The sequence below is a fragment of the Perca fluviatilis genome, chromosome 10 (genome assembly GCF_010015445.1).
Source record: "Perca fluviatilis chromosome 10, GENO_Pfluv_1.0, whole genome shotgun sequence".
NCBI lineage: Eukaryota > Metazoa > Chordata > Actinopteri > Perciformes > Percidae > Perca > Perca fluviatilis.
In genome coordinates this window covers 21649770-21675348 of record NC_053121.1, presented here as the reverse complement: position 1 = coordinate 21675348, position 25579 = coordinate 21649770, and the positions used below count along the sequence as shown (strand labels likewise).

At 39.0% G+C, this 25579-nt stretch overlaps 1 protein-coding gene across 1 annotated transcript in view; it reads right to left on the bottom strand.

The window, feature by feature from the left end:
* Positions 1–2488: 2488 nt before the first annotated feature.
* LOC120566695 (neuronal acetylcholine receptor subunit alpha-7-like) overlaps positions 2489–25579 on the bottom strand; it is a 43108-nt gene continuing 20017 nt past the window's right edge. Inside the window, exons 3-9 of the mRNA XM_039813283.1 lie at positions 21974–22018; positions 20728–20837; positions 9495–9742; positions 8406–8600; positions 7657–7743; positions 4868–4977; positions 2489–4732 (exon numbers count right to left, since the gene is read on the bottom strand). Coding sequence (XP_039669217.1) covers positions 4109–4732; positions 4868–4977; positions 7657–7743; positions 8406–8600; positions 9495–9742; positions 20728–20837; positions 21974–22018 — 1419 coding nt within the window. The 3' untranslated portion in view covers positions 2489–4108. The remainder of the gene's footprint in view (positions 4733–4867; positions 4978–7656; positions 7744–8405; positions 8601–9494; positions 9743–20727; positions 20838–21973; positions 22019–25579) is intronic.

Below are 25579 nucleotides of genomic sequence, written 5' to 3'. Positions count from 1 at the left end.
CCTAAGCACTCGTCTTACAGCAGCAACAACAACAGCAGAGAGCAGAAGTGTTATTTACATAAACTTCTGGTGTACTTACAAACTTTCCAATCCATCGTTTTATGAGAGCATAACCTATTTGTACTACTTGTAGACGTTTGGTATCATTTCGTGCATTATTAGTGGGGTAATTTACGAGATACAAACGTGGGTCCATTAGCCCCTGCGCTAAGCTATTCAGCTGATAACGCTACTCTACGCTAACTCTCCCAATGTTAGACCCAGGTGAAAAAAACTTCTGGGGGGGTGTTTGGCTCGAGGTCATGGTGCAAAGGACCCTAAGGTGAATTGCTCCAAACCATCACTTTAACCTATGATCTAGCCTTGCAGCTGGGATTCTCTGTTTATCCTCAGTTATGTAATATTTTGTGGCCTACTGACTGGTTGCTCCCCTAAAGTCCAACCTCTTCCTCTCTCCCTTTTCAATTAAGCAGACCATTTACTGGAAAGCACACACAATTTATGTTCCAAAATGATTTATTTATTGTCCATCTGAATTAATGTAAAGGAATCATTACATCATGATATATGGTTTTGGTCCTTTGCTATTTGCTGTTTTCACCCTCCTGAACTGTTTTACCTGTTTATTCCTTTCCTCTTTGACTTCTCATGCTCTCCCACACAATTGATGTGTCTTCTCCACCAAAAATGTAACATTATCTCCCCTGCAAAACTGTAGAGTTAGGCCAGTGGCATAATGCAATGTATTAGGATACTGTTGCAATACTAACGCAGCAGCACATCTATTTACAGTATGAGCAGTCCAAATCACAACTGTATAAGTATTAACTGATGTCTGATCATACTGCTTGATGTTTAATATGGTTAATCTACGGGTAGTTCCTACATTTTCTACTGAATCTCTGTTTAAGAAGTTTGTTCAAAGTGCTGCATCTCCCTCTGCCCACGAGCTGCTGTACTTTCATCTGCATGGACTGTTTCACTCATTTTTATTCCCATGCCCCTTTAATAAATAATTAGAATACTGACACAGTGCAGGAGGCATAACTCAACACTTTAGTGTCCTACACACACATACAACACAGAAGAGCACTGACTGGAATCTTTTAGTCTCAGCCTGTTAACTATGATGTTTATTTAGTATTTTCTTGATAAATTCCACAAGTAAAGCTGCCTCTTTAGCTCAGTCAATTGTTTATCTGATGTTTGCTTTCCTTTTCGTCTGTGAACCCTCAGAGAGTAAAGTTGAATTTTGTTATTATTTAATTAGTAGTTTTAAGTAAAATTTTGACTTCAGAAGATGGACATATTGCATAATGACGAAATCATTTGAAAATAGATTCCTGCCTTAATTTGATAACTTTTGATAGTCATTGAGCAAAATAAAACTTACATCTTTCAAAGGAACACCAACCGCCAACAATTCCTCCTGAAATGTGTTCTGCCTTATTCATTGGAGTTCATCCACAAAACATCAAACAATTGGAAGTTGAGAGGCAGCCTTTGTTGGCCACACAAAAAAATCTGAGACTATTTCCTCGACCACAGAAGGAAAACATGCCCCACATTCTTTGTCTTGCATGCTTTGCTGGCATATTTCAGCTCAGATTTCTATTTGATTTCCTCTCCCATTCAATGTTTTATTTCCTTTCATTATCTCAGACCAAAGACATTTCTACCACTGTCTAAGAAAACCAGAGCTTTACTGAAATAAAGGGATTTTTCCCATTATATTGGTCTTGTCCTAACCAGGTTATTTGACTGTTTATCTTGTCCAAAAGTTGTTTTTGCCCTCCTATCAAAAAAAGCACATTCCGTCCCATTAACATGGTTGCAAAATTAATGTATCACAGTTATGAAAGCTGGAGATTTAGAGCCGTCTGTGACACAAACACAAGACACTTTACGGTAATGGCTCATTAGTCTTCTTAATTATCACTGAAGACGCTAATGGTGACATTGTGTTTGTGGATGTGCTCATCTTTAAATATGGCACCATAATTGCAACTGTTTTACAATCAGTTTAAGGACTTTTTCCCATTTTCTTTTGCATTGTCCCGATTCATTTGACACTTTGAGACATCTGGCCGATCTGTTCTCTTGCAATTTGCCAACTTGAAGTAAAGCAGAATGCACTCTGATTGAACTTATAACTTGTGGATGGAGTTTGTAGACTTTAAGCTATAAGCTGGTGTTTTTCCCAGTAAGTTAAGCAAAAGTCTAAGCTTGATTTGTTTAACCAAGAAACTGAACAGAGAGCAATCTAAGGAGAGGCCTCAGCTATTATTTGTGTATGGGATAATTCTATGAAGGCCACAACACGCTGTTATTTCAATTTATTTACCACAGTGAATGTATAAGGCTTAGTCTACTTTTAATGGCAAATGTTCCAGATGACTACCAACAAACCACTGGTTTCTTCCAAGACTGAACCAAGCTTTCCCCTCCCTCCACTTTATATCTTCACAGATCTATCCAGAGCCTGGTATACAGAGAATAAATAGACTTTTATTAACATAGAGAGCCAAAACCCACACTTGGAATCACAGAAAAAGAGATAAAGAGACCAATGACTGTAGCTACGACAAAGAGGTGGCTGGGAAGTGGCACTAAACAAGTTAACAACGCTGTGTGAATCAGTCACTCGGATCCCTCTACAAAACACAGACAAAACTTACTGACAGTAGGGCCTTTTATAAATCTACAGTATATTCTCCAGTGATATGGTGGCGGATGGGGTTGTGAAGATTTCTTCTTGCTGTCTGTGGTGTCAGAGGTTCAAGTCACTTCGCTCTTCATCTTCAGTGACCACATGTGTACAGTGAAGTCCAACAAGGTACATAAATATGAGTATTTCATTTACAGCAGTTAGACAACTTTTACTTGACCTATTTCCTATAATTAAAGCAATGGCTTTTACGTGTAGTGACAGACCACTTGGTTAATAGATGTACTTACAGTTCATACAGTATTTGACTGCACTTTAGAAAGACATCTGTGCATTTTGTGTAAGTGGTCAACACCATTACATACTAGTCGACACAGTGCTGAAACAATATACTGTATGTTTCATTGTTTCATACACTGTCTCATAACTGTTCTTAATATGTTACAGATTCTATTGGCTAAAATAAAACAGCATAAGCATTCCTAAAAGCAAATGAAGTTGTGTCCAATGGTATGTTGATCGAAGTGAAGGCCAAAACAATTACATTTACAGTGAAACATCTGTTATTAACTAACCAACATCATTATGGGGATGGTACATCATCAGAAAACGCCTAATTTCCTTACTAAGAGTTAAGAAGGTGAACAGTTGGCATGAACCCAAACTGAGGTAATATTTGTACATTGCGCGTGCACGTGTGTGCGTGTGTGTGTGTGTGTATTTGTACATACAGGACAAAAATAGTTGCGATGAGTGAAATGAACTAGAGAAAAACCAGTGAGGAGGACTGTGGTGCTGTATGAATCATTGTGCAGTAAATTAAGCAGCTTCTAAATGAATAGTACAGATAAAACACTGATATTTACACTGTTTTCAGGGTGAAGACAATTAGCTGACACATTATCTTCCCCTTATTGATATCTTAATTAATGTAAAAAATAAAATCTACACAGTGTACTCCTCTACTTCCCCATGATTCCTAACCTTTTGCCTCTAATCTCCCCAGGTTTGCTGTTTAGTCTGCATGCCCAACCTATTTTGCTCTTCTAGATATGAACAGTTTGTCTCCAACATTAGGCCAGTGTGAGACAATGAATGTATGTTTCAATTCTTAATTTGGAATTTGCTGATGTAACATAAGGATTTGTCTTTGCTATTACTTATTTATCAATCATGAATATTCTGTTTCCTGATTGGCTCGATTCAGCAGCTTAGCAGAGCTGCAAGGCTCCATTTACATTCTTGAGTTTCTTGAGTTAGATTTTCTCAGGAAACACTGTGTGGCCCAGCTCCTTTCCAATGCAGTGCCCAGACTATAGGTTGAGGACCACATACTGCACCCTTCATTGTTTCCTTCCCCCATCCACTTTCTCTCTTAATCTCTTCTTTAACCCTAATATTCTGCTTTTTACCTTCTCTCTCTCCTGCTGCTGCAAACAGCTATGTGAAGTCCTTGGAGACGGCCTCTATGAAGTTGGGTGCTGACATAAGGATGGTGAAGGTACAAATGATGGAAAAGAGAGAGAAGGCCACCAGGCACAGCCGGTCCACCACCGCCGCTGCAAACTTCCACTCGCTGCAGATGGCCTCAGCCTTGTCCTGGTCACGGAACCGCTGGGCTATGTACGACACCTCCTCCAAGATGCGCTGGATCTCTGGTGGGGGGATGCTGACTCCCATACCAGGTCCAACTCCCATCCCCAGGCCTCCGACACCACTGCCAACTCCTCCAGGGGTCTCAGCCTCATCACTGAGGGAGCCACGGGCACGTCCTCCTAGTGCTACCCCGGAGTCGCTAGAAGGTGGGCAGTGTGGGCTCTCTATGGGGTGGTAATTGCCGAAGTAGTGGCTCATGGAACCGTTGGTGGTGCCTGTGGGGCAAGGTGGGCAGGATGTCTGTGAGAGGGGCATAGTGAGGCTTGGTACAGTGCCCATCTCTAGAGAGCTGGTGCTGGTGTGGTGCTGGGAGGTGTGACGGTAGCTGTAAACAGGCCGCTTGCGCTCATCGCCAGGTTGTTTCATACGGAGAAACCAGGCACACCAGTTCAGCAGAACCACACGAACCTGAGGGGAGAGAGGAAGCGTCAGTAGTGTGCGCGCACACACACACACACACACACACACACATGATCACACACTTAAACAAACATTGACATTAACAGAAATGATTATCTGATTAAATAATTTGTAGTCACTCACCCATTTGGGCATTTTGCCTCCCTGAGGGTCATGATGGTGAAACTGCAGGACTATAACTGTCACCACCACAGACATTCCCACTATCATCATGGTGCTGGCAAAGTACTGGGCTGCCGAGTACATAAAAAACATCAACATACTTTTAATTTTTTATTATTTTTGCTCAGAGATAAGGTCATGCCTACCCCATGGTCACATTTAATGAACACGAACAGGTGAAACATTAAGATAGAATAGGTTGATTTCACACTGTGAAAGAAAAGCAAGTCTACAACGGAGCATTAGGGCCACATCAAGGGGAAAAAAATTAAGGAGGAAGATTTATTTATTTATTTTGCATTTCGAGAATAAAGTCGAAATGTCGAGAATAAAGTCAACATGATGAGAATAAAGTAAAAATACCATTTCGAGAATAATGTCAAAATGTCGAGATTCAAGTTGAAATGACGAGAATAAATTCAACTCCTTTATCGCTTAATCACAATAGATTGACTGTCCGCCATGCCAGCTACCATGTAGGCAACATTATAGATTGCATCCTTGGAGTGCCGCGTCCCACTCCTTCAGGATCAAAAAATTTGATCAATTGTCTTAATGTGTCTTGCGATACAACATATCTTCTCTGTATTGCGCGTAAGCGTAACTGTCCATTACAAGCTATTTCATTGCAGGAATGCGGCCACCTCTTCCAAGTTTGTGTGGTTTCTCCTTCTGAACAGCCGCAATTTTCGGCACAATCTCTTCAAAGTCCTAATACTTATCACCGTACTGTGTTTAGATAGAGATATAATTTCCTTATTATTAAAACTGATTCTGAAGTATAATTTCATTAGTTCATATAGACCTTCACAATGCATGTAGTAGAAGATTATAGGTAAAGCTAGTAGTTTGGTTTAGGCTATTCTCAAAAGTCTCACTTGATTCCTGAAATATCAAGATTTTTTCTTGATACGTATGTCGACTTTATTCTCGTCATGTTGACTTTATCCTTGACATTTTGACTTTATTCTCGAAAAAAAAAAAATTGTGGTGTGGCCCTAATGCTCCGTCGTACACGTCGGATCAATTTGTGCAAGCAGTTATATTGCCAAGAAAAAAGATGCACAATTGCACTAAAACGGGGGAAATAAAATACGTGCAAAAATGTGACCAAACAGAGAATGGGGGTAAACAAACCAAAAAAACAGTAGAGAGAGAGAGAGAGAGAGAGAGAGAGAGAGAGAGAGGCATCTAAGGGCATAAATGTCATGACTGCTTTATGGTCAATCACTAATCACTTTGGTTTTCTTTATGGAAGAAAAGTCAGGAAAAGACTGCCTACAGATATGATGTACAATAATTCAAAACATAACTGTGAGACCTTCGGTCAGGAACCACATTGTTGATCGTGGCTAAACTAACTAAATTAAAAATGAAAGCTGAACAAAATTAAAATCAACTGATGCAAGTCTTGAAACAGATAAGACAGATCTAACTAAATGAGCGAAAATGAAATGGACACACTATGCTTATCTGGTGATTAAGGGCTGATGATAAAAGACATATGGCCTAATACTAGCAGCAGTGTTGAACAGTTGCTTCAGGTATTCAAGGTCAAGCTCAAGCAGCTACAATAACTCATATCCACACTCAGACATTGGCTATGAGTCATTTTAACAACGCTGCTAAGTGTCCCAGTTGGCCTTGTGTTGAGGTTGAGGGAAATAAAAAAAAAACACAGATAAATCACTCTATTGACTACGCATTTATCAAGCTTTTCTCAGCGAGGGTAGTTATCATCGCATTGATGTAGTGGTGTCCATGTTCAGCATGAGCAAACACAAATCACATCAATACACTCATATAATGAACAGTTGATATGTACAATATATTTAATTTTGACCAAGTGAGATTGGTATGACACTACAGTGTTAACAATACATCGATTCAATGATCAACCATTCAATATCATTGATGCAAAGTGAAAATATCGATACATAACATCATCTTTAAGCTGTGCCTTTATTTTGAAAGTCCCACTTTATATGTATTCTTTTTATTAAAAATAATAGTTTGTAATTCATTTAAATGTCTGGAAGAAACAAGAAATTGTCAAATCATATTTTAGTTGCTTTTTGTTGGTTGATATTAATGTAACTTATTGTGTTAAATGGGCATATGATATTATTACGTATTACGTATTATATAATGTCTATTATTACACGGCTTGGTTGAATACTTGATTCTGATTGGTTAACAATGGATGCAGTTATGATCAGTCTGGAGGACAACCATCAATCCGCAGAAAGAAGTCCTGCTAATTTATAAACTGTGGCAAAAAGTTGAGCAAGATCCTGTCCTCCAATCCATGCAACTGCAGTAGATCTGGTGATCACTACAGTAACTTCCGCCGTAGAGACAACAGTTACATGCTAACATTGTGTTTCCAGGTGTGTCAACTGCAGCGCCTGGGCAAGAAGGAAACGAGATGAATGACGACAGAAACGTCAACATGAATATCCCCAAAATTCACCTTGTCTCACTTCACTATAAACAAAGATTTTCAGTTTAATGTGAATTATAACGCTAAGTAGGCTACAGCATTATCATTGCTATGGACGTAGTGTTCCAACTGTAGAGAATACAACACAGACAATTTACAATTTTCTCCACACACATCATCCAGGAGCGCTGTGAATGATGTATAGACGCCCTCAGGCTGCTCAAACCAAGATGGGTTTTTATTTATGATTTTTTTTCAGGACACCATTTTCAATATATATATATACACACACACACACACAACCCACCGATGAGAGGAACAGAGTCCGACGTGGCAGGCATGATCTCTGCTACCAGAAGCATGAAGACAGTTAACGAAAGGAGCACAGTGATGCCTTGAGACAGAGATCGAGAGAGACACACACAGGGGGAGAGAGAGAGAAAGAGAGAGAGAGGGAGAACATGAGTATATACATAATGATGTGATCAGAGTCACTGGTGTAAGAAATTATTCCTGTAACTACTTATGTATGTAATCAGTTATGTTCCAATGACTACAACTATTTATCAGATGCTGGCTCCTCTGACATGTCCAAGGTAGGTTACAGCTCCAGAAATCCCTTAAACACTTTGACTTTGTAACTGTTGACTGCTCATTCACAGATGGCTATTTTTCAAAACTCACTGGCACTGACAGAATTCCAAAATGCATTTAGTGGCAAGCCTCTTATTTTCAAATTTAATTATTCCAAGGAGATTTGACATGCATGTATTCATGGCTTGCTATATGATTCATGAAAACAAATATGCATGACCAAATATGTGAGTGTACTTTAATATGTTTATGTATTGCTGTACAGTTCTGACTATATTTGTATTAGCTTGAACTTCAAACTAAAATTTGTATATTGCTCTTGGTGGAGTTTTTTGTGCCATGTACTTAAAAACTGTACAAACATCTTCACCTTCTTTCCATCTTTCTTCTTCAGATCAATAACATGTTTTATAAATGTTTTACAAAGCAAAGTCATTTCATGTGAATAATATGTGTGTTCACCCAGAGAAATCTTTTCTCCAGAGTCTGCAGGTAGCAGGAAGACCAGCAGGGCCAAGCCAGAGATCAGCACACATGGGATGAGCAAATTGAGGCCATAGTAAAGCGTCCTGCGGCGCATGGTGACCGTGAATGTCACATCAGGGTAGGGCTCCTTACAGCACTCATAGTACAGCTCATTGCGCTTGGCTGGCACACCTAAGAGCGGGGCACAGGGCATACAGGTCAGGTAGAATTGTGTGGACTAATAAAGTCATTCAAGATTTAAATAGCTTCTATAATGTATGTAAACGAGAAAACCAGATAGAAGAAATAAAGAGTCTAAATGTTTCATGGGATGTATTACTCAGACCAAGCTTTGAACTTTGCTCTGCCTTTATTTTATCATTGCATTGTTAGTAAAAATGTTCAGCATCCAAAAAAAAAAAGAAAAAAAGCTAAAACGGTTTTGATTTTTGAAAGCTGAACTATATCACCTTGAACTACAACTCTGGGGATGTGGTGTGCTGCTCTCACACATGGCCTGGCTACACACCTGCCAACGTGTCAAACATTCCTATTGCATGCCATCTGCTGCTGTCTGACACCCATTTCCAGCTAACCATCACCCAGGGGGCACAGGGATCTGCTGCAGCTCTGTTCTAGCTGGAAACACCCCACTTGGGAGGTCTTCCAAAAATTCTTCCCTTTCCAGTTCATCCAGCTCCAACCATCCAAATGATGTCCCATCAAGAAATCTTTTATATAAAAAGACTTTGGACACAGGAAGTTTGCGAGGCCTGATCCCGGTGTAATAAGGAGGGAGCACAAATGAAGAGAGGTTATTTATGGATCCATATGTATTTTACTCTATAGCCTGTAAAGCATTGTCCTGGTCAGTTATGTTTGAATATTTTTTCAATTATTAAAATCATGGAAAATAGTGACTCAAGTAATCTAGTGAGGGAGTGTCCCACTTTTTATTGCATAGGCTATACAGCAGCCAAACATTTTTAACCACCTGAGAAAACTGTTTTATGTTAAAATATACTTATTGTATTATACAATTACAATGGATTGTCAAATACAGCGAAAACAGTGCATCTCTCTTACCCACAAGGTCCCACTCCCCGTTGGGTATATAGGTGGATGTGTCCACATCCAGCATCTGGAGGTCCAGCAGCCAGCCATTGTGCGTCCAGGAGCCAAACTTCAAGTCGCACTTTTGGACGTCAAAGGGGAACCAACGCACGTCAATGTAGCAGGTGCTCTTCAAGATCCCAGGGGGGATGTACTGGCAGTAACCTGACGCATTCACCAGTACGTTGGTGTGGAAGGTGGCGTCAAACCGCTCGTCCGCACTGGGGAGAGAATAAGAGAGAGTAAGGTGTGTGCACCTTTCGAAACATTTCATCATCTTGCTGTGAGCTAAAGCTCTATTTTGCCGAAATCTTTTTATTGCATTTTTAATTTTTTTTTTTTTATTGAACACAACATTGACATATCATCACCTTTCAAGTTAATATGGCTAACTAGTTAGTCAACAGTTGTTTATTTACACAGCCAGCAGTTACGGAGCAACGTTTTCATTCATTTTGAGTCGTGTTTTTGGCTACCTAATGAATGTACTGTAAGTCTAACATTAACTCTCTTTTGGCTCTGTTTCGGTTCTCTACCAACTACCAAGACATTCCCTAGACACCTTACTTTAGACCCACTTTTGGCTCTGGCACTCCAGTTGAACTCTAATTAAGAATTAAAGAGTAGCTCATCTGGTGTCGGCGAGAGTGTGAACTCTTGAATAAAGTGCCAGAGGCAAAGTCTGAACTCAGTGTCTTGTTTTGTTTCCTTATACAGTATACGGCCAAAATCCTGTTCATACAAATTGATTCTCCACTGTAGAAACTAGCTGGAAGGAGTTATTATGCAGGCAGCTTAAGAGAATAAGATCAGTTTAGAACAGAAAAACTATGAAAGCAAAATATAGAGAATACAATTTGTCATTGTGCTATATTTGTTTTGGATTATCCTTTTATCTCTAACAGATAAACTAATGTTATTTAATTGAATGCCTTAGTCATCTGGATTTACATGCCCCCCATTTACAGTTGCATAACCAGTTTCTCTTTATCTATTTTCATCAGCCAGACAGTGGGTTTTATATTTTCTCTCAGTTGTTCACACAGAAGACAGTTTACTGATTGTTTTTCTCACTTGTTGTCAGTCTGCATGGAGGTAATTGAAAACCTCCACACGATAGTCATATACAAAATCATTTAGGGAGAGCATTTATAAAATCTCCACATTACTTTGAACTAAATGGTTTTGGATTTTGAAAAATGTGTAAACACATTTTAGTCCAAAAAGTACTAAAAGAAAGAATCCCTTTGAACATAGTGAATATAATGAAATTGAAAACAAGAAGGCAACCAATCAGTAGCATTTAATCCATTTACCCGTTCATATTATTGCTATAAGTGTCTTAACATTTGAACGGACAGCCTTAGGCAGTAGCAAATGGCAGTAGAATAAAAATGCCAACCCTACACAAACACTGCATGAAGAAAAAAGGAAACAACAGATATTGTAGAGAACAAATTGGGACAAAAAGGGCACTACCCCTTTCTGTTAGGCTTGCTGTCATTTGAAGTTAGTTGGAAAGAATGAAAAATATTAGTGTATATCATTCCATGAAATGTCCATAACACACGCATGTACGCAAACGCGCAGGGGCGCGCACACAGACAGACACACACACACACACACACACACACACACACACACACACACACACACACACACACACACACACACACTCCTATCAGTAAAGTCCTGCATTTGTCATCGTAGGCCATTCAAAATACAAAAGCCCATTGAACAGCTGACAGTCCTTTTCACTTTACAATCCACACCAACTTAGAACTAAAACCCAAACACTGAACTCTATATACATATATGGCATAAAGGCACACACAATACACCTATACATGCACACACAACTCAACACACACATACACACACACACAAACACAATGCAATCCCCAGCGAGAGAGATAACGCCAGTGTGTCTGGAGTCTCATTCAGCCCTGACAAAAGAACGTGGCAAGCATCTTAACAGAATTTGTAGATGGACCCGTTTTATTTGTCACTGCCTTTGCTCAAGATTGAGTGATTTATCTTTTTTCAGGGGCTTATGTGTGGTAATTTATTTCTCTTCTGTGTGCAGGTTGCTATCAGCTGTGGCTCCAGGTGCTGGGGGAGGAATGTGTGGGTTGGCCAAGGCGGAGTTATGTGATGAATTATTCAAGATTTGGCCTTACTTCATCTGAAGGTGTGCGCTTTCCTGCAATCAGCCCTTAAATACATCACAGCAGAGCATAACCTGGACTGTATGTGTGTATTGGAGAGTACATACAGTACAAGTTGTATATGTGCAGAAAAAGAGAGACAAAGCAAGATATTTAAAGTTATCTAAAAAAAGAATTAGAGCTTGTTTCATGTACTGTTTCAAAATATATTTACTTTATTGTAGCTTGCTTCAGAAAATGTCCTGAAAACAATTGTTTCATCTAAATCATTGATGTTACGACTCATTTAAAACCTGAAATATGCATACAACTGGACAAGTGATAGCCCTGGGAGAACGGGACCACACCAGAGAAAGAGTACTGTGGACATGTGAGAGTTGGGCAAGGTGGAAACAGAGACCGACTGACAATGATAATGGTGGCAGTGACAGGTTCCTGCACCATGGGACATGAGTCACCAAAGCTTTCTTCTCACTAACGCTGCTGCGCGCACACCACACACACACACACACACACACACACGCACACGCACACGCACACGCACACGACAAAAAAGAGGAAGCCATAAAGCAAAGCGTGTCTTTTTGAAGCAGAAAGAGATCAGTGCCGGATGGAATAAATAATGCACTGATCTTTAAGGAGAGATCTCAATGCCAGACTAAGAAATCAAATGTAATATACCAATATTATGTTCCTTTAAAGTCAATATTTAACTTGCATGCATTTTGTTGATGCCTGCCATCAGGTTGCACAGCATGAAAGAGCAACAAGGAGTACTACAGAACACTATTAGCTTGGGCATTGTTTCTTTGCAAACAGTAGTTCTGAACTTGTCAAATCAGAAAGAATTGGTATTGCTCCGAAGGAGAAAACACCTTCCCTGAAGCTTTTAGTCATACACAGTTGAGAGCTACATATAGTCAGCGCCTACTCATCCCTGCATTAAGCAAAGACCTATCCATCCATGTTCATTATGTCATATCCCAAGAACATAGCATTCAACTAAACAGCCTCAGGGGGTGCTGGCATTAAACATTCTGTTTGACAGCCTGTAGGCTAAGTGGTTAGCTGGTCAAGGAAGCTGCAGGCAAGAAGTACAGTATATTTCCGTGGGATGAATATTCCTGTAGAGCCATGGCGAATGGATTACTTCATTGTCATTGGAATCATTATGTTGGGATAATGATATGTGAATTGTTGTAAGATTAAATACTTTTTTGTGAAAACTCCAGCATGTAAAATAATGTTATGTTATTAATTAAAAGTGAACATGAATATTATTATTATTAGGTACTGACACTTGATACCCCCAGTATGCACTTTAGTACATCTTTGTGCACACAAACATACAAATAGTGCAGGCTCTTGCTAATCATGCTGATATCAGCTCACTAGTCTGTTTCCAATTCCAATTTCCAAGTATTTTTACTGTCAGATCTTATTTGGAGGGTCTTTACAAACCTTGTTCCACAAAAAAATGCACTTTAAAAACATGCACCTAAAAACATTGCATATTGTATTTTATTTCCAGAGTATTTTTCTATTTAATTAGTCATAGAAATGTCAACAAATCCATCCATTTATCCATTTATTCAACCATCCACCCATCTAAAAGAAAACCAAAAATCCCTTCGACTATCCCTTTATTCAATTAATTTCCCTTTCATCTTCATGGCCTGTCGCAATGCCTGGTTGTACATCTACCGTCCCTGCTGGCAGAATTAGGATTCTGTCTGTGTTTTACCTGAGTTGGACGTCCTTCATGTGCTTCATTGATCTCCAGTCAAGTGAGACCATTGACTTATCCCTCTAATGAGAGAGAAGGTCAATGGCTTACATAGCTGTTTTAGATCTGGATATTCTTTTTCCAAACACTATCATCAATCACACACACACACACACACACACGCACGCACACACACACACACACACACACACACACACACACACACACACACACACACACACACACACACACACACACACACACCCCAGACGAGCCGGAGCCAACATAAAGTTTACAGTTGGTTCTCATCAGTGAAGTGGAGGAGCTTCATCGTAAACATGCATCTCTGTCTCAGTGGAGGACACGTGCATTTGTCCTCTTGTCATAACCTTCTTATGAATAATAAAATATTTAACTTCTCTATATCAAATAGACCAATATCTTGAATTGTTTATTGGAAGGTTCCGTTTTCATGAGCTGAGTTTAAAAATATATATGTTTACAGTTTTTTTCAATTGCTTAAGCACAATTTTGAAAACAGGGACAGTCTTTTTCAAAACACTACACACAATTAGCACAACCACACACCCAATTAGCAGAACACCTTTGCAAAATGAAACACTCTTGCAAAAACTATACACTAATTTATAAAAACATATTTTGTTACCATATGAAACACACACTTTTCATTTGACTTAATTAAGTTTTAACCAGATACACACTGTAAATGAAGTACATAGAGAAATTTACAATAAGTTCAATCACAAAAAAACAACATCAAACAAAAAAATGATCTGACAAAGTACACTAGACATTATCTCTTCACCTAGCTGGATCTGGCCAGAGAATTTCATCAACATCACAAGCAATATCCTCATTGGCAAGACAACCGTCTTGAATGTCGAATCCATCCTTGCACAGCTGCGGTGTCGACTTGGTCACAGGCGTCCTCCATGGCCTCAATGAGGGGTACCTGAGCCTGGGGCCGGAGATCGTAAACCCTCGCGTGAATAAGGGCCACCTTCCTCCTTGTCGTTCTCGACCCTCAATCCTCAAATGTCACAGGGAGGGGTATCAAAAGTGCTGATATGGTGCATACAATGAGCAGCTGATTACTGTAACTGTAGACAGATTTTCTTTTACCCGTTTCCTTGTCGAAATGTCCTTATGACAGATGCCGCTGTATATCTACTAAGATTTGGCTGAACTCTTAGTCCAGCCTCCCTCAGCGTCAATCTGTGGTTCACAACATGGTCCGCTAGTGTTGCACGACTTTCATTTGATAAATTTGTTCCTCTTCTTCTTTGAGAATATTCTCCAGCTTCAGGTCTTCCTCTCCCTCTCCCTCTCCCCTTTCCTCTACCTCTTCCTCTACATCCACCTCAGCCTCTACCTCTGGCTGGGCCTCTTCCTCTACCTCCTTCTCCTCCTCTGTGGATTCCCCCTCTCACTCTCTGTCTTCTTCTTCTGACTCCTTCCATTTTGGTTGAAGGCAGGTGAACTTACCTGCTGCATTTTATATTGTGCTTAAACCTGATTGGTGTGTCTACAATTACAGTTTTTTCCAACTGCTTACACACATTTTCAAAACTATGTCTCCTTTTTTCAAAACTCTACACACAATTCCCAAAACTGCACACACAAAATGCAAAATGCCTCACATCTCCTTCAAAATGAAACACTGCATTCAAAATACCATAAACACATCTCAAAATGAAGCATTTGCATCAAATGGCAAACACTTTTTTCATAATAGTAAATTTTTGGATATACCATGTACACACTGTTGTTCTAAATCTAAAGCTCTTTTGTCTTTCATAGGCTTATATCTACAATGTTCTAGAGAGAAAGTAGTCTGCTGAAAGTGGTTGAAAAGTGCACTGTAAAAAACAATGTAATGTTACAGTAAAACAGAAAATATGTATTGGGCAAAACATTACGTCTGTAAGAGTAGCCCAGTGTTGTATACAGTAGCATGAAACAAGAAAAAAAAAGTATAAACATATGTAAACCAAAGGTATCATTTTTAGAATAAAGAATATATATGTGTGTGTGTGTGTGTGTGTGTTGTGAGTGTTTGTGCATGCTTGTGTGTGGGCGGGGGGGGGGACAGAATTGTATGCACTTTGTGCACAACAAAGTCTGATTGATTTGTAATGCTGAAATAGTCATTAGATAGTTGCATGCAGTATGGACGCCACTGTAAAGCTACTCAAGATGGGCTTCTCTCCCTGATCTCATCAGAAATGGCTCTCCTTCTTACTCTTCTTCCCTCCTCCTCCTCCTCGTTATCCCCTGTCTCTCCCTCCTCCTCCTCCTCTTGCTCTCTGTCTATTGTTGGCATCCATTGTTCCAAACAGGTAATCTGACCTTTGACCTATGTATAGGCCTATACTAAAGCAATGATTGGTTAGTGTTCAGTTATGACATAATGTGTTTGCACATGTGAGGAGTGTGTGTGTGTGCGCCCTGGTAAATAAGTGTAGCATTTTGATTGGTTGTGGTTAGAAATGGATAGCAAGTCACTTCTTGTTAGATTTTTGTGTCTTAGGTAGAGAATTGTGTTTAATGTTTTGAAAAAAGTGTTTTATGCAATTGAAAACTGAGTGAAAGGCTGAGAAATAGTTTATGGTTTTGGAGATTTGCTGTGTAGTTTTGTGTGAGTGAGAGGTTTCAAAAATCGTGTGACATGAAAAGATTTTGTGTGTAAGCAGTTGGAAAAAACTATAAGCAATCATGTGTTTGCATACCTGGTGGCTGTGTTTAACCAATTGGTTCATGTGTGTGTTCATTTGAAAGCCTTTGCTTTGAAATTGTAAGGAAATTACATCATGATAAATGTCTGTGTCAAATGCATACAAGTGTGTTTAGTGTTTTGCAATCACTGTGTGTAATGTTTTGCAAAAAGTGTGAAGCTGACAATGTGCTTACAGTTGTGCAAATCTAGGCTAGTGTTTTGCTCCTTGAGTGTAAGGTTTTGCTAATTGTGGGAAAGTTTTAATTTTAGTGTGTAAGCAATTGTAAAAAACTGTAAGCAGTACTGAGCCATGGAAGATGCCAGCTGTCAATCACAACAAAATATTTGCAAATATGGTGAACAACAAAATATTTTTCCCAGGGAGTATGCATGGATATGGGCTGGATGGTAAATCCATGTCTCACAGATTATCCATGCGTGAAACAGTGTAAGCACAATTGATCTTAAAATATGCATATCTCTCAAGCAATTTGAGAGAAATGTGAGAGATTCCCCACTGGGATAATATGAGCTAAGTGACTCACTACAGACAATAGCAGATTTTTTTTTTTTAATCTCACTCTTCCTTTCTTGAACACATTACATATTGAGATGGCATCTGACCTTGACACTCCAAAACATCATTAACTTCATATTAAAACAATAAAAATGAACAAATGGATTGATGGCGAGCTCTTGCTGAGCTGCATGCTAATAAGCCTGCATTCAGACCCGTTGCTAGACCTCAGTCTTAAGGGGGGCACATGAAATACATGGGGGGGCACAATTATTATTGGCGTACAGTACGTATATGTATAATAATCATATACTCTTGTTATACTATTCGCACGTAATCATCACGTTAAACATAACCAACAGCAATATGACCAGGTAGCCTATATAGCCTACAACACATTACATAGAAGCAATGTTATGAATATCCATAAAACACTTGACTATACAACATATTAGATGTAACACCAGAAGCATCTCTCAAACATTGCATTTTAAAGCAGTCAATAGAAGGATATGCATTGCTATGCATGTGCCATGAGACACACACACACACACACACACACACACACACACACACACACACACACACACACACACACACACACACACACACACACACACACACACACACACACACACACACACACAGACTTCGAACCTACCGGTACTTTGAGTGGAGGCAGCATGTCCTCTCTCCAGTCCCTCCTGTCATTTGAAGCTGCATGCTTATTTAAGCCCTTGTCTGTAAATCTTAAACCCCTTAATGAAGAAGGTCGCGTCCGATGATACAGATGTGAATTTCCTGCAGGCATAACAAAATGCGGAGTCCTTTTCCACCGAGTAGCCTACGCAAGCCAGTCCCTGTTCAAATACCAGCTACAGCTACGTTTTTTTTTTTAACCAAACATTTTGACTGGATATTTCCTCAACACAACCTGTTTGGGTTTCTCCGTCACACCCCCTGATTCAACAGTTAGTTGTGGCCCAAATGCTGCCCCAGTCACAGTTGCACTTGGACTGCAGGTCCTGCCAGGCCCAGGGTCGGGCTCCACGGAGCTACTAGCATCAGACTCAGACTGTCGTCCAGGGGCTCCTTCTCCAACGACAACATCAGGAGGCGTTGGTGCCGTATCCAATTTGGCAGAGGAGAATGTTGGTAGGCTTTTCAACCACTTACGGATATCCATGACGAACTGAAGCGAGTAAGCCGGCGAAAACTCATCCAGCTTTCAAAAATGTGCGGTAACTGTTGAGCAGCTACACTGACGTAGGCTACGTCACGTCGGTAGCCTAACTTTCTTTTAGTAAGGCCGTGATAGGCTGTTGCAGTGTAGATTCCCATCAATCAAACAAAAATCACACCATTGTTTATTTATATTTATAATGTTTTAATGATAAAGAATGCAACATTAATGCAACACAAAATTAGCAACTATGATAATATAAAATTAAAGTAATTTTTTTAAGAGATCTGTGCCTCAAGTGGGGGGGCACAAGCATTTTTGGGGGCGGGCCCGGCCCCCTATGGCCCGCCCATAGCGACGGGTATGCCTGCATTCATCTGCTATTCAACACAGTAAGACTAGCGTGTTTTTTTGGTTGCGCACTTACGGCCCACTGTGTAATGACGTGTGTTATGTCAAGAGTGTGCGTCTGTTTGCAACTAGTGTGCATGTGTGTTCACAGATATTTACTGTGCATTATGTAATGAGATGAGAGCTTTAATGTGTGGTGTGCATGTGTTTGTGTGTATCTAGCATATTATTGCTGAAAACTGTAAACTCTTCCCTCAGAGGTTGCGTAAACCTTCCAGCTCGGCTGTAAACTGAATCTTCCACTTCAGCTTCACTATACAGGTAATCTATTCTGACTTCAATGAGCTAAGCAATAGTCTTAGCCTGAAAACCAGCAACATCAACACTGAGTTTTTTTCAGTTACCAAACTAAGGCAGACAATTATGGCTGTTTTCAACAAGTTATAATGAATACATTTTTTTGTTTTCAAACCTGGCTTCTAAAAAGAGTTTAGGCAACTTAGACTGTATTGCTGTAGACTCTTAGTCCTGTTCAGTACTTAAAGGTCCCATGACACAGTGCTCTTTGGATGTTTTTATATAGATCTTAGTGGTCCCCTAATACTGTATCTGAAGTATCTTTCCCGAAATTCAGCCTTGGTGCAGAATTACAACCACCAGAGCCAGTGCCACAATGAGCTTTCCTTAGTATGTGCCATTTCTGTGTCTGTAGCTATTTTTAGAAAACGTAGTTGTTGTTTTCATGTGTGAACAGATTTGAGCAGTTAGCATAGTAAAACACAGCACAAGAGAAAGCAGCCGACAAACTAGCAAGCCACAAATAGGTAGACTGAGAAAAGGGGGAGAGTAAGATGCTGACACTTTGACAGACAGAGACAGGTAGCTGGGATGATTTATAAAGAGGAGTCAGTGAAGGCAGGGAACGGAAAAAATGGAGAGAAAGAGTTGATTGAATAGAATGAATTATAGTGAGACAGTGAGTTATGAAAGAGAGACAGAAGAAGACACAATTTGAATGAGATGAGAGAAAAGACGGGATGTGTGATAGAGGTAGAGAGGGAGGAGTGGAGGCAGAGGGTAAAAGGCAGAGAGAAAGGGAGATTAGGATGGGTAATCCTGGCAGGTCTGAAAGCTGAGCTTTTAAAATTTGGGTTAATACTCCCAAACCTTTGTTTTGTCCTCGTATTCCCTGTGATGTGCGTGCGTGTGTGTGTGTGTGTGTGTGTGTGTGTGTGTGTGTGTGTGTGTATTGGGGGGAAATATGGTCATTTTCTCCATTAACTCAGTAAAATGGGTGATCAACATCAACTGCAAAGCTGTCTGTCTCTCTTGACCTCACTTTATCTGTTCAAATCTATCAAATCTTCTGTTTTACAAGCTTCTCAACTCATTGTATCTGTGTCATTGTCTCTCTGTTTGTGACTGAATCCTCTTCGTATTTCTTCCCCCTCACGGGTCTCAGACCCGATCATCCGTCTCTCACTCAAGCATGCAAACGCAATGCAATTAGTTGTTCTGGAGAAAAACAACTGGCCTACATTTCAAATTGACCTGAGAAGCCTCGCAAAGAAGCATGAACAACAGTGGATACAGCCTGACCTGAATCAAAAAATGCAATGAGCCAAGCTCAGTTATTAAAATATGGGCCTCAACCAGTATGTCTGGTTAATTCTTTCAAACAACAGAATTCTTTGTTTTAATGTAATGAGAAATGACCTGCAGCATGTTGACATCAATAGCTCTTTATCACCTTTCTTGACACTAGTTTCTTTATTATTAACAAGCAAGTCCAAATTAAATCATCAAGGAGATCAACAGCCTTTGTCAGCCACTGCACTGCATCCTAAGAAGACTGAACGACAGTTTGAATTGAGACTGTTGATATTCTGTCAATGATTGATGATTGGAGGAGTGTAACACCATTTGTTAATTCTATTTCAATAAAGCAAATGAATTGTCAAAATGGTTGTTTTATTAATAAATATTTTTCTTTTCTAAAAGAAAGCTTTTGGAGCAAATTCCCATCAGTGGGAAAGTCATAGTCAATTAAATGCAGTTTTCAAAGTTTTTAAAGCGACCCATCTCCTCCTGCTAACTGCGTCACTTGGTTTTGTGTTTGGTTTGGTGTGATCTTATCACATTGGCTTAAAGTTCCTCTGACACTACTTTGGTTTTTGGGGATTAAAAACTGAATCAATAAAACAGAGGTGCATTAAGGATTAGAGTGATATTTTAATCACTGACAACCAATAATAAAAATAGTAAGAAAACATGCCAGGTGTGTTTATCTGCTGGACTGATAATGGTGGATTATAACACCTATTTTATCAAGTTTGACAACAACAACAACAAAAATGAAATTAAACTAAAAAAACAAAACTTTTAAAAAGTAAATGAAAAGGTCACAACAGTTCACTATTCACTCAGTGAACTACCAGTAAAGTTGTTAAACTCACTATAAAACAAATTATGACAAATATTGCTGCTTTAAGAAAGGTGGTTATGAGCAGGAAGCAGCTCTGACCTGTTGTAAAGGAGGATGTCAGGGGTCCAGATCTGGTCTGAAGGGAATCGTAGGTTCTGGACACCGGGGTAGTTTTCTGGATTCCAGCTAAGGTAGATGTCTGTCCAGTACTGTAAACAGAAAGAGAGAGAGAGAGAGAGAGAGAGAGAGAGAGAGAGAGAGAGAGATTTTCACTAAATTTCACTAAACTTTAAGATGATCTTAAAATCAATTTTACATAGTTGCAATAACTCACTGCATGTAGTAATGTGCAATGGCTAGTTGAACTAATCTAATTGAACTTTTACAAGTTAATGGCACATTTAAGAGAAATAAGAAGGGCTGTATCTTGCCAAAATGGGAATGACAATGGAGGGGTAAAACGATTCTTGCAGTATTACGGTTTTCAAAATTAAACAGCAATTCTAACCATGCAGGCACACCTGATGGCTTAAACAATGTAACAGTCTATCACCATTTACAGCCTACTATCTACATTATTAAGCTATAAAATGGAAACACTATCAGATAATGACCTAGAGACAGTTCTTCTCTCTGCTTCATGAGAATGTGTTATTTATTTCAGGCCACCCCGTCTAACCAAAGCAGAAGTCAGGATTTTTACTTTATTAAACAGTAAGCACCAAGCAAACTGGGTCCTACTTGAAACTGTCGCACAGAATAGTTTGGCCCGAGGCTTTGAAAATGTCTGTGGAAATTTTTGCCTGTTGGCATTAAATCCATTAACTATCAAGTTGACTGGCACTTAATCCTCCTCCTCTTCTTTTTTCACTTTCTGCTTGACAATCTGCCTAAAGTGATGTTTTCTTGAGTATGCTGATGCCAGCATTGAACACGGACACACACAAAACCACTGTCTCTATTTCACACACGGTCAGCAACTGTTGGCTGAGTTCCAGTATTGAAGATGAGTGCTCCGTTAAACTGTGAGCTCTGAAAATAATTGCAAATAGCTTAAAAAATACTTAGATGGAGGAGCTAACACTAATACCAACTGGATATACAGGAAATATTAGATTATTAATATTTCTTTCAGACTGTGAGTAAGGACAAAGAAATAATCCAGGAAATAAATTGCAAATCTGGATGGGCATGGTTAAAATTTGATATCATCAACAAGCACTTAATGTAGTGGTGCTAGTAATTTCAGAAACAGTCACAGTGTCATTAGAAGAGATAATTGTGTAATAAACCAAAAATAAAACACATAAAATAGATAATGTGACCTTCTCAAACTTTGACTCACCAGCTGCAGCCAAGCGTTGGTCATCAGCACTTGGTTTTTCTCATCCTGAGGACAACAGAAAAAAAGAAGAGGAAAAGAGAGAATACGTTTTTCTTTTGTAGAAGAAAAGACAACCAGGGCAATCCATATTTAATATAGTGGAAAAGGGCTTCGCCATTAGCAAGTCAGGGCAGTTGCTTTGCATATCCAAAGAACAAACCAGGCTTTGTAAATCTGTATAAAAGATGGTTTTATGTAACCAAGTGTAGTTCTGTTGAATGGTTTCACAGTGGAGCCATCTGACAAATTATACAACCCTTTCAAAACTAAAATACTGTAGGTCCTAGTGGATTTAAACAATGGTAATGAACTGTAAAATGCCATGCTGGCTCGAATGAAAAAAAAATCTAATCATATTCACAGACATAATAACATCACAAAAAGAATGCTCTCAGTGTTTCTTTTCTCGACTCACTGATGCACAATGAAAACATTTGCAGCAGGTTTATCTGTGTCCATTTATTTATTTCAAGTGTGCAATGCATGCCAACAGTTAAACATGCTCTGTAAAGGTGTTGAATGTTATTGTGTAAATATGTATTATTTTAAAAGCACTACTGCAATATGCTGCTGATGGTTTGGCAAGGACATTCCTGTAAAATTAATTTGTAATGTCAGTGAGACAATATCCTGGTTAAAAACATAATTATTATTAAAAGTTATTATTAACAATAAGTAATTAAGTTAAGTAAAATATGTAGAAACAATGCAGTTTGCCTATATTTATGTCTTTATTATATTAAATAATGAACTTCAGAAATGTTTTCAAAGTGTACTTTGCATACAAATTATGTATTGCTAATTATGTTGCTAATATTCTAGCTGCAAGGTGAAATTAGCATTTCTGCAAGCTTCAGAATTTCAGCTCCAAGTGCAGAGTGAAAAAGTCAGAATGCCTGCACTGAAGAGAGGAAGGAGAAAAGAAGTTTCCTTTTTAAAGCGCACTGCTTTTGTTTATCCATTCATCTCTCTTTTTGTCCTTTTTCTGAGCTTGGGGTTAAAAATGTGGGCAGAGGGCACATATGGAAAATCCTTCTATAATGTCTTTTCTTTAGGCAGATGACCCAGATGATCTAGTAAAAGTAATAATTGGAAACATGTGTTTCTTCATAGATTTTGAATGGCCCAGTGATTTGTTGGTGTGTGTTTGCAATTTGTTCAAATGCATCGTATAAAATGTATTAGGACTGTACCCTACTCAGAATATTGCCAGTCAAATTGGATTTGATCCCCCCCACCCCCCCAGGTATTGAGTATCAAGCAACACTTTATTGAACTGGGTTCGGCAAGACAACTCCGATATTGACAATGGCAGCGCATAATGCTACAGCTTTACTTCTTCCGTTTTACCCTTTAAATAAAAGCCCAACATAAATTCACTCAGAGCATTTCGCTAAGAGGCAACCCAATATAATAGCTTTAATTACACTAACAACATTGTTTTGCTGACATTAGATATTAGAAGGAGCACTCACTCTGACTGACAAAAAGAACTGATCGCTTTGTGTGGATTCTGCGAAGCACTTTGTGTTACAAGTCAGTGTTTCCCACACAGACTAATGTGTGGCGGTGCGCCTCACTATCAACACCGGCCGCCGCACACTGCGTTTAGTTTTATTTATATATATATATATATATGTATATATATATATATATATATATATATACATATATATATATATATATAATAAACGCTATTTAAAACACGTTCTTCTGCATTTCCTTTTCCTGCTCTCCTCCGTCTCCTCACTCACACACACACACACACACACACAGCCCCTCCCACCGTGCGGTGTTTGGTGTTTTTAGCCCCCCACGTCACCTTCCACGTTGGAGGCTTAAAACACCATCGAGCCCACTGTGCACACAGTGTCGGTCTCCATCAAGGAAAGGCTGGCGAAATTCACAAGTTCACGATAAGTTGGTATCTATCTCATGAACACCTTTACGCAATCACACATTCACAGTCACCGACCTGACTCTTAGCAAACAAGCGATTGTGCCGGCTTTAGAAAGTTAACTAGTCGCAAGTTTGCGGTAAAATGCAGTTGGGTTGTCGAGGTCAAAACACTATATAGCAGCTGTGAATCAAATAAACGTATTATAAATAATGTTATGTCATTTTTTACTCTTACACTGTATGTTTGCTGCTTCAATCCAGATTAGTATTGAAAAGTATTTTCCGCGACTGAAAAGGCAGGTGTTGAGGATGAGGACCAGCCTGAACCAGAGGTATCAGTCTGAAACAGAGCTCAACAGTCCAGACCAGACCAGTGTAATTAGTTATGTTATTAATTTGTTTCCAATATTTTCAGGCTTCAACCAGTGAAAGACAGGGTCAGGGAGAGAAAGAGATAGATTCGTTAGGCATTAAAGTAGGAAAGGAGGACAGCATCCAACAGCGTGTCCTCAGTTTTTGATAATTGATTGTTATGAAAATAAGTAACCCCCCCCCCCACAAATTGCTTTCTAATCTGTGGGAAACACTGCAAGTGCTATACAAATAAAGTCTGACTGCATCAGATGCCTGCCGCATTATGTGGATAGTGAGCATACATTCAATACACACAGACTTCACTTTTCTTAACTACTTGAAGTAAAATATTTATTGTCAGTCATTGTACCATCAAAAGGTCAATCTTGTATATTAATAAGTATTCATCATCGGCATATTAATTTGTCTTGTTATCTATAGATTTTTGTTTCTATAAATGCTTAACATTATTACTGATGTCTTTTCTTCAATACACTTTTCTTAACATTTATCTTCTGTTTCAACATGAATATATTTGTGTGTGTTTATATGAGTCTCTGTATGGACAGATTTACCCAGAAACACCTAGAACCTGACTTAGAAACATAGTCAGTCAACAATGTTTACTTTAAAGCTGATGAATAAATAAGTTGAACGAACATCTGTGTTCCCTAACAACAACTGAACAGCAAAGTTACAGTGTACTAGTACAACTCTGGGTCTCAGCACATCAGTTAATGCTACATAATTGAAGCAATCCCATAAACTGACAAGGTATTTTTTTCTATTTCTTATATTGATGTTTACAAACATATGGAGGCTACAGCGAAGAATACAAGATATTTGCTAAGAAATGGGCTAGAAGAGGTTTTAAGCACAAACCCCAATTCCAATGAAGTTGGGAAATTGTGGAAAACGTAAGTACAAACAGAATACAATGATTTTGTAACTCCTTTCCAACCTATATTCAATAGAATAGACTACTATGTTCAAACTGATAAACTTTTTTTTTTTTTTTGCAAATATTCACTCATTTTGAACTTGATGCCTGCAACACATTCCAAAAAAGCTGGGACAGGGGCAACAAAAGACTGGGAAAGTTGAGGAATGCTCAAAAAACACCTGTTTCCAAAGGTGAACAGGTTGATTGGTCATGATTGGTTATATATAAAAGGAGCATCCCCAAAAGGCTTAGCCGTTCACAAGCAAGGATGGGGTGAGGTTCACCCCTCTGTGAACAACTGCATCAGCAAATAAGTCCAACAGTTTAAGAACAATGTTTCTCAACATACAATTGCAAGGAATTTAGGGAT